Source organism: Octopus bimaculoides, chromosome 20 (assembly GCF_001194135.2).
Source record: "Octopus bimaculoides isolate UCB-OBI-ISO-001 chromosome 20, ASM119413v2, whole genome shotgun sequence".
NCBI classification, from domain to species: Eukaryota; Metazoa; Mollusca; class Cephalopoda; order Octopoda; family Octopodidae; genus Octopus; species Octopus bimaculoides.
This window is the reverse complement of record NC_069000.1, coordinates 35,764,161-35,775,219: the sequence shown is the minus strand read 5'-3', so window position 1 is coordinate 35,775,219 and position 11,059 is coordinate 35,764,161. Positions and strand designations below refer to the sequence as shown.

Below are 11,059 nucleotides of genomic sequence, written 5' to 3'. Positions count from 1 at the left end.
TTTTAACGTGTATAAGGAACCCTTTTTGTCAAAAATTAGGTTTGAAAAATATGGGAGTTTCTTATACATGGATAGTATTATAATCTCTTAAAAAACCTTTTTTCCAAATTTTAAGCCCCAAAAATTAGGGCGTTTCTTATACACATTAAAATATCGTAATTATTTAGCATCAAAAGAAAGAAATCTATTGAATTTTAAATTATTGGATCTTTACAGTTGCTGTCACAGGTTTCATATTTCTTCAATTGTATTCCAATTGTTTTAAAATTTGGTTGAACTGATTTAGTTATCATCATCATCATCATTTAATATCTGCTTTCCATGCTGGCATGGGTTAGACAGTTTGACTGGAACTAGTAAGACAGAGAGCTGCACCGGTCCCAGTCTGATTTGGGATGGTTTCTACAGCTGGATGCCCTTCCTAACACCAAGAGTACAATGGGTCTTTTTTTAAGTACCACCAGCACAGGTGCCAGTTATATGACACCAGCATCAGCCATGACTATGGTTTCTCTTGGCTTGATGGGTCTTCTCAAGCACTGCATATCGTCAAAGGTCTCAGTCACTTATCATTGCTTCCATGAGGCCCAACATTCGAAGGGTACTTTTTACATGCATCAGCATCGGCCACAACTATAGTTTCTCTTGGCTTGACAAGTCTTCTCAAGCATGGCATATTGTCAAAAGGTCTTGGTCACTTACCATCGCCTCTGTGAGGCCCAACGTTCAAAGGGTAATTTTTACATGCCACCGGCAGAGGTGCTTTTTACATGTCACTGGCATCAGCCATAACTTCGGTTTCACTAGGTTTGATAAGTCTTCTCAAATACAACATATCACCAAAGGTCTCAGTTACTTGTCATCACCTCCATGAGGCCCAACATTCAAAGATCATGCAACCGGCAACATCCACAATTACGATTTCACAGGTGCCATTTACATGACACTGGCAATGGCCACTATTATGATTTCACTTGGTTTGACGAGTTTTCTCAAGCACAGCATAAATGAAATTCATTTTTACCATAAATTAATAAATAAAAAGTAAAGACTTTTTAAAGTTTGCAAATGTTGGGTAATTATAGTCAATCAAAACCCACCATTATATGCATGACCGTGAATCTCACATTGGTGTCTGTTTCCATAGTAACAAGCAAAGCTATCATCTGTCCCTTTTTCATTGTATCAAGGATGTTGTATACCAGGTGATTGTGACACTTTCATCAATGCAAACACCACCCATGCTGGTGGCATGTAAAGAGCACCATTTGAGCTCCCGTGCTGGTGGCACATAAAAAGCACCCACTACACTCTCAGAATGGTTGGCATTAGGAAGGGCATCCAGCTGTAGAAACCTTGCCAGATCAGACTGGAGCCTGATGCAGCCTTCCGGCAAGCCAGTCCTCAGTCAAACCGTCCAACTCATGCCAGCATCGAAAGCGGACATTAAACGATGATGATGATGATGATGAAAAGTGAGTTTGGAGGGATATATTATCCAGGCGAATACCATCATATGTTTTATTTTTAATATGTATATATAAGACACATGGCCTGGTGGTTAGGGTGTTGTACTCAATTCCTAGACCGAGTGGTGATTTCAATTCCTAGACCGAGTGGTGATTTCAATTCCTAGACCGAGTGGTGTGTTGTGTTCTTCAGCAAAACACTTCATTTCACATTGCTCTGCAATCACTTTCGATACCTGACATGTGGTACACAGTGCATCTGTTCAGACAAGACTAATTTGGGTGAGATTATGTTAGGTACAAGCATTTGATCACTATAAACAAATCATTTGGTAAATGTTGAATGGTCATGTGTTGTCTTTGATGGGAGAGTCCACCATACATATATATATGTAAAACGAAACAGGAAAATGGAAATTTTTTGGTATTATTTATTCTCCATACAAGCACACGCAATGGGCTTCTTTCAGTTTCTATCTACCATATCTGCTTACAAAGTCACAAGGTTTTGGTCAAACCTGGGACTACAGTAGAACTCACATGTCCCAAGGTACCATGCAGTGGTACTGACCCTGAAACCATGTGGCTGGAAAGTAAACATTTTGACTACATGGTTGCGCTGGTGCCTGCGCAAACAAAACAATAAGAAAATTTAGACATGGAACAGTGGGCAAATATAGTGAACATACAAAGGAACTGGGGCAACAGTAAACCCACCTTGTTGTGTTTGAGGTTGTTCTGTGACATTCTGAGATTCCAGTAAAGATTGGACTGCCAGGGCTGTTTGATTCTCTGTAGCACTGGACCCGGCTGGAAAATAGACATTAAAATAGCGTAAGAGTTGTAATAAAGAAACCAGTAACACCAACATTAGTAGAGGTATAAAGCATTTTGTCTGTCTTTATGTTCTGAGTTCAAATTCTACCAAGATCAACTTTGCCTTTCATCTTTTCGGGGTTCATAAAATAAGGACCAGTTGAGTACTGGGGGTCAGCGTGATTAAGTATCCCCCTCCCTCAAATTTCAGGCCTTGCGCCTATAGTAGAAAGGATTATTAGAGGCAGAAAGATCATGTCTTTTATTTTTTAATTGTTTTAATCATTGGACTGCGGCCATGCTGGGGCACCCACTTGGAGGCTTTAGTCAAACAAATTGACACAAGTAGCTATTTTTTGTTTTAAAGTTTGGTACTTATTCTATCAGACTCTTTTCTTTACCGAACCGCTAAGTTATGGAGTTATGGGGACATAAATGAATCAACACTGGTTGTCAAGTGGTGGTGGAACACAAACACACAGATATATATATATATATATACACACACACACACACACACATATATATATATATATATATATATATATAAATAAAAAATGATGCTGATCTCAGGACACTGAGCCTTACAAAAGCGATGACAAAGGACTAAATGATTATCTCATGAACTTCATTAGCTTACAGCTGTTTCTGCTATGAGATGGAGTGAATTCATATTTGAGTACCTGAGCAACACCTTATAGCTTCATTTACTTTCTCATTGGTAATGCTGTTTTTTTTTAATATATATATATGCATACGGGAGGCGCAATGGCCCAGTGGTTAGGGTAGTGGACTCACGGTCATAGGATCGCGGTTTCGATTCCCAGACCGGGCTTTGTGAGTGTTTATTGAGCGAAAACACCTAATAGCTCCACGAGGCTCCGGCAGGGATGGTGGCGAACCCTACTGTACTCTTCCACCACAACTTTCTCTCACTCTTACTTCCTGTTTCTGTTGTGCCTGTAATTCAAAGGGTCAGCCTTGTCACACTGTGTCACGCTGAATATCCCCGAGAACTACGTTAAGGGTACATGTGTCTGTGGAGTGCTCAGCCACTTGCACGTTAATTTCACGAGCAGGCTGTTCCGTTGATCAGATCAACTGGAACCCTCGACGTTGTAAGCGACGGAGTGCCAACAACAACAACATATGCATACACACACACACGAATGCATACGATACATACATACATATGTATATGCACATGCACACTGACGCATAAACAAACAAACAAAATAGTCAATGACTATTGTAAAGGTTGCAAGATGCAACGAAAATTTTAGTAAAAATAAATAAGTAAATGAGTGGAAATCAAACCGGTGGGTGTGTTAAATTAATAAGGCACTAAAAGAGAATGACTCTCCCCAGATACAATGCATAAATGCAGTTCTTTTTCCAAATAAATTGCACATCATATTCAAGGCTTCACTGAAGCTATAAGGTGTTACTCAGGCACTCAACTATGCATCTTATTGCAGAAACAGCTGTAAGCCAATGAAGTTCATACAATAATCGTTTGTTCCTTTGTCATCTCTACTTATATATCTATCTATCTACTTATCTATTTATCTATCCAAGCATATCTATATATCTGCTTATCTATCTATCTATCTATCTATCTATCTATCTATCTATCTGCTTATCTATCTATCTATCTATCTATCTATCTATCTATCTATCTACTTATTGCCCGAGGTTACTGTGGTCTTTTCCGTAGGCTTTTCTTTCCATGGATAAACCTAATCTGTTTTCCCTTTTGCATTATGACATTTCTGTGATACACGATCCCTATTGATCGGCTTTCTTTTTCCTTCTTTCCATGATCCCTTTTGATCGAATTTCTACCCCCACTCTTTTTTTTCTCTCTTCCCAAAGAGAAAAGCGCTACTTTGTATTTTGTCCCCTCTGTGGCCAATAAAGAAACATATCTACTTATCTATCTATCTGCTTATCTAACTATCTATCTATCTATCTATATCTAGATCTATATATATATATATATACATACATACACACACACAATTAACCACCTGTGTAGCAACAAAGGAAGTAGATCTCAAATCACTGAAACAAAGGAATATATTTATACACACATGGGACACTTACATACAGTACTCAAAGTTTCTTGGCAAGTCACAGGTATGAAGTTACCTGATTTCCAATTGGTAATCAATACACATGCCACCTTTCATCAGCTGTTGTTTGAATGTAAAACACAACAGTTGATGAATGATAACGTGCATTGATTACTCTTCAGAAATCATGTGATTGTTCCATGTGTGTATAACATGTACACACACACACATATACACATGCATATATATTATATACAGACAGACAGGAAGACAGAATGATAGCTGGAAAGATAGATAGATAGATAAATAGATAGATAGACAGACAGACAGACAGACAGACCAACAGACAAGACAGGCAGACAGAGGGAAAGGATATATTAGATACATACAAACACTAAAAAATAAAAAGATAGTAAGTAGCTGAGTGCTTTTGATGGTTGGTGTACTTAATTGGAGTTGATTAGAGGGTAAACAACATGTAATCACTGATGCTTGCCGTTTTAAGGAAAGCTTACTTTTAACCAATAATAAATCTCTGAACGAGGTATAAACAGTAGCAGCACGACAACGTGAAGTATATTTACCACTTAAATGCGGCTAACCCACTAAGGGTGAATGCTACTGTAGCTTGTAGCCCCAGGAGAACATCTCCTCCATCTGGTTATTGACACACTTTCTGTGCCCTGTCGGTATTTGCAAAGGGAAGTCATCCTTCCTATCGTCGATCTGACGTGATATGCACGGACCCGGGTTTCGTACGCTGACCCAGAAACTCGGGTCCGTGTGTATCACATCAGATCGACAATGGGAAAGATGACTTCCCTTTGCAAATACTGACAGGGCACAGAAAGTGTGTCAATAGCCAGCTGGAGGAGATGTTCTCCTGGGGCTACAATCTACAGTAGCATTCACCCTTAGGGGTTAGCCGCATTTAAGTGGCAAATATACTTTACTTTTAACCCTTTGACTTGTTTTTTTCATCCAGTCAGGCTGATTGCCCGGGCCAGCCTGACTACCTCCCTCCATCCCTCCCAATCGTACATTAGTGTTTTTAGGTCTTCAACTTGGCATCCAAAATCTTCTGCAAGCTGTTGTATATACGTCTTCCAGCTTGCATGATTTGCTGTCCACAGTAATACATTACTCAGAAGCTCTTCTTTACTTCTCCAGCAAACATCAATCTCTGCTCTTGGATGGTTGATGAAAGGATATGTATCATCCCATATACTTGTTGTTTTGTTGGGTGCTCCCTCCAAGAGATATTGAGCACTGCACGTAACATTCTGCTGTAGGCACCATCCAGCATGCATCTGAATCTCTTGGTGAGTGTCCAAGTCAGAGCACAGATTAAACAACTGCTCTGAAGAACTATCTCTTCAAATTATCTGGCAGGGCTGACTTCCATATTGTTCTAAAACCGTCTATAGCTGCCCAAGTCTTAGCAACATGAGATTTATATTTTTGACATTTAGATCACTCTATCAAATGTAATGCCTATTTACTCACATTGTTTTGAATTAATCATGCATTATCTTGTAACTTTGATACTCCAATGGTGTGACTATTTATTTTTAGAATGACATTGTAGGGTAAGTGTGAAAAGCTGGATCTGATAAGTTGGAACATAAAACAAGCGTGACATTTTGGCCAGATATGACTAGTTTAAAAGCAAAAGGAGTAACCCCCTATTTGTGGCTAAGATTGACAAGCTTCCATAAAATGTAAAAAGATATTCACAAGAGTTGTTTATCCTCTGTCAAAGCATCACAGTCAGACATCAGCATACAAGAGAGCAGCCTAAGTACTGACTTTCTTTTCAAATGACAACTTCCCATTAGTCCTTGAGAGAGATTCACTATCTTTGGCATTTTCCTTACTCCAGTTTTTGTCCACCCAGATGCTTAAATGTAACTAAATTCTGAAACAAAATCAGTTTAGCAATAAATGGCAGACAGCATCAACTACTCAAAATGGAAAACTCCTAGTCCAGTTGCAAGCACACCAGTTTACCAAAAGGTTTATTTTGTGCTTCTACAGATTGATGTTCATCACCTGAATATCTAAAATGGCTCATACAAAAGGTTATGATTTGGGGAAGACTGGGTTAATATAAGAGTCATACCAGAGGATGGATTTTTTATGTGAAATCGTCCATTTACACTGTACCCTCAAGTTTCTGTAGGTTGGCTATATATAGGATGGATCTGATTTTCAACTAAGTTGACAATGAAAAATCATTCTGCTAGTTTCTTTCAGAAGTATTATTGAGTGAGTTAGTATGGTGGACAAGGATGAAAGAGCTGAAATCAAGCTTTTTATCACTCACAAAACATCATCACCTTTTAAGTATCACTTGAAGTTGGAAAGAGAAGTTCTGCTTTTAATTGAGAGAAACTCGTTATAGTTTAAGCTTAACAGCCTTGAGCCAGCTGATCTATGATCCAAGGCGTTTTAACCATTACCATCTCATCATATTAAGGAAAAAAAAAAGACAAGACTGTGCATTGAGTCCTTTATTCCAGATGGTAGGGTGCAACTGATAGATTTAATTATTTGTAGGGAGCTGATTTGTTGCTAGTCTATGGTTCAACGCATCAGTTTTGCTGAGACTTCGGAATGGAGAAAGGACATTTATGTAGGACAAAAGTGATATAATAGTCGGTACTTTTACTTTGCTAATCGATTTTCTATTTGAATTGTGCACAACACGGACACACAGATATGCATTTTATTTATTTACTCATTCATTTAAAGAGAATAAAACAAAACAAGGTAAAAAGATATATCTGGTAGCAAATGAAGAATTTATTAGTAAAAATTCCATTTCTTTTCCCATCAAATAAAAGTAGTTAAAACGTGTGAAGAATTGTATATTTGGAAATTCACTTGGAGAAGGAATTAAATCTGAACATTATACGCATAAATATGCGTCGTGTTTTATTCATGTACCAAAACACAGAGGTTGTAATGTGGACAAGCCCGTTGCCATCGACATATCGAGTAAGCAGGGTTAATATTAACCGAAAGTATCGTTGTTTCCGTTAATATTAATTATAACAGCCTTTATAACATTTCATAACAATGGTTAATATCACTTCTGCTACGGGAACGTTGAAAGCGTGGAATGAAGCGTCAATATATTATAATTGCAGTTTCAAGTACGAATATGTGCGTGCATTAGTAGATCTGACTACATGTAGTACTAAGTGTCTGTAAGGTCAGAAATTCAAACCATTGTCATGTAACGTTGATTGGTTTTCCAATGCAAACACGACACGAATTAAACCTTAAATAATAACAAATAGTGTCGGGATGTTTAAAGAAGACTTCTCGGAAGCATTTTCGGTTACTATACCGATTTTCCAGATGAGAAATATGTAAAGGAAAACTTGGAATAGTGTACGAAAGGACGACAGACGAGAGAAAAAGCGGAATTGCTTTCATGTAGTAAAAGCAATTTAGTGTAGCCGCTCTTGCTGCTTCCGACTACTTTGTTTTGTGCCGTTCCAACAGCCATGATGACGCCCAGATACACCACACATCAATTAACAAATTTCAACGCTAAATGCAAGATTGGAGTCAAATAATTTCGAAGAAAAGAATTTAATAGAAGATTTAAGTTAGATTTATTTAAATAATTTGAGCTTGCACGGCTCTTTATAGTCGCCAAATATTAAGTAAAATAGTCTGTGTGGAACGGTTAGAAAATTCAACATGGCTACACCCTCCTACGTGAAGAGGTTAATAAAAAACGATTTTGTAGTTAATAACCGAGGTTAAAACAAAATAAAAAGAGCGAAAAGCTAAAATAAAATTCCTTACACGATTCTCTTAGGTAGTAAATATAATTTTGAACGAGTTACCTGTGAGTGCTTCAAACAAAGACTGCGCCATTACCAAGGTGGTGGTGGCTGTTCACACTAACGTCTGTTAGTTGCTACTTTCCTCGATGTGGGTCACACGGAAGACAACTCCTTCATGGTGGAACGTCAGAATGTTTAACATGCACTGTATTGATATAATTTAATAAAAATTAGAATAACACCACCAAAAATCTCTTTAGGGCATTCTAGCCAGATTTATATTCAACACATGCTTCGAAAATAAACTTGCCACGTACAAATCTTAATTGTTTTCTGCTCATTTATTGAGTGGAAAAGTAATTTGTCTCACTAAATCCCAGTCATAGGATATTTTCTTAATTTATAAATGATTGATATTCATTAATAAAAAATAAATAAAGGATATATGTATACATAAACATGTAAAATTTAAAAGTACATGTCACTTCATATTCTTTTGTACTGTCATGAAAGAAAGAATTTTTTAAATGAGGAAGAAACTATATGCTGTTTTTTTATTTAAATCTATCTATCCACACACACATATAGGCATACATACATACACATATACAAATTACTGAAAATAACTTTCAGCAAGTACTTTTAAAATTATGGCTTCTTACTAATTTGTCAATCTCATACATTGCTATTAGTGAGTTCATTTACCCATATATGTTTGCATAAATGCATACACAGATACAAACATAAATGTGTATGGAGAGAGAGAAAGAGAGAGAGAGAGAGAGAGAGAGGAGAGAGAGAGAGAGAGAGAGAGAGAAGAGGTGGTGGTATGAAGCGCACATCTTGCATACCTCAACAGCTGTAGCCACTTTCTCCAACAAACTGGACATAAAACCCTGCTAGCTTTCTTTGATGTCTCTCTTGTCAACAACTTTTCCTGGAAGAAGGATTGTTTGAAGTGTTGGATTTTCCATTCCCCATAGCATTGTCATTGTAGTCTTTGTGTGTGTGTGTATGACTCTACACTTTCTCATATATACACATACTCTAACATGCTATTTTAAAGAAAGCATTTTAGCAATGACAAAGCTCTATATTTAGAGCAGAGGTTCTCAACTATTTAAAAAAATTTATGGACCCCTTTTGATTACTATTCTATTCTAGTGGATCCCCATCATCATTTGATGTTTAAAAATTAGTTTTATAGAAACGTCTTCCAAAATTCCTATCTTTTTTTTCACACATTAACTTGTGTAGGCTGAACTATATAAAATGTTAGAGAAAGAAACTTAGCTGTTTCTTGCAATACTTACCAATATATACATCTGAAGCAAAATTTTTTCTATTTTGTTGTGTGGATCCCCCAAAATCTTATATACACCCTCAAGAGCCATATGGACCCCAGTTGAGAACAACTGATTTAGAGAGATTATTTTAGTGTATATTTTTGCATTGGAGTTAGAGATCTCAAATGAAAGTATTCGGCCATGACATGAATCTTTAGACATAGCATTCGTTATTGATTGGCTGCAAGTAAGTCCCGAGTAGAGCTATTGATGAAAGCCTTCACCTATAACCATTTACTTTTTTTTTATGTGAGGCACTTCATTCTTTTATCATAGTCATTACAGACAATATGCATCTTGGACTGCATTTTCTTATGCACTTTCTCCTTTTTTTTTTATGTGATCTAGAGAGAGTATGATTTAAAGGAAATTTGGTTACTATTTCAAACAAGGAAAGCTACCACTTAGAGGTTATCTTGTGTGTTCTTGTTTTTGTTTAAGTTATCTCTGCTCTAGTGGGCCTAAGAAGAAAGACATTCAAGCCATGCAATCTCTTTCTTTCTTTTTGTCTAGCAGGGAACTAAGTTTACAGTGTCCAATACATGTCCTTCCCTTTATAAGATAGTGGAATGTAAATTGAAAGACATCTGGTTACTACTTCTAAGATATTGAGAGAAACCATGTAAAGGCTCTCCTGTTCTCTTGGACACATACACACGGACACACACACACACACACAAATACTGAATCCTCATTGAACTACTCTGATTGAATGAAACTTGTTATAGTTTAAATTCGACTCAGCTGTGAACCAGCTGGCCTATGATCAAAGGCATTCTAACCATGACCACTTCATATGGTCATCAATAATATGATTATTAAGGAAATAATAAGACAACACTGTCTATTGACCCATTCTTTATTCCAGATGGTAGGGTACAATTGTTAGATTTAACTATTTGCAGAGAGCTGAGCAACTGCATAGAGGTTCCCTCTCTAACTTGTTACTTGTTATATGCTAGTGTATGGTTCAAGACTTCAGTTTTGCTGAGAGTCTGAAATGGGGAAAGGACATTGATGTAGGATAAAAGTGATATAATAGTTGCTACTTTGCCTTGCCAATCGATTCTCTCTTCATTTCAAATGATTGTTCAAGTTAACCAATCAATTGTATTGATTACATATGCAATACTGGAAATATTGACTTAAAGAATGAGTTGAATTTCAATTGGTCACCTCGCTCATATTGCTTCTAACTAATGAGTTCTTCTAAGTTCTTTTTTTTTATTTCTTCCAGTCATTGGAGTGAGGCCATGTTGGGGCACTGCCTTTACAGGTTTAGCTGAAAAAAACTGATGTCAGTACTTATTTTTTTTTTTACATCTGGTGTTAATTCTATTGGTCTGTTTTATCAAACCACTAAATTATGGGGACATAAACAAACCTAGGCTTGAAAAACTATAAGTCCTTGGGTCAATTTGTTCAGTAAAAACTCTTCAAGGTGGTGCTCCAGCATGGTCACTGTGAAATGACTGAAACAAATGAAAGAATAAAAGTATAAAAAAATAAATACATATATATATATATATATATATATATATATATATATA

General features: G+C 36.8%; 1 protein-coding gene across 1 annotated transcript in view; it reads right to left on the bottom strand.

The window, feature by feature from the left end:
• The window catches only part of LOC106877391 (zinc finger protein 341), a 30,317-nt gene extending 21,990 nt beyond the window's left edge, over positions 1-8,327 (bottom strand). Inside the window, exons 1-2 of the mRNA XM_014926286.2 lie at positions 8,224-8,327; positions 2,187-2,279 (exon numbers count right to left, since the gene is read on the bottom strand). Coding sequence (XP_014781772.1) covers positions 2,187-2,279; positions 8,224-8,254 — 124 coding nt within the window. The 5' untranslated portion in view covers positions 8,255-8,327. The remainder of the gene's footprint in view (positions 1-2,186; positions 2,280-8,223) is intronic.
• Between the last annotated feature and the right edge of the window lie 2,732 nt (positions 8,328-11,059).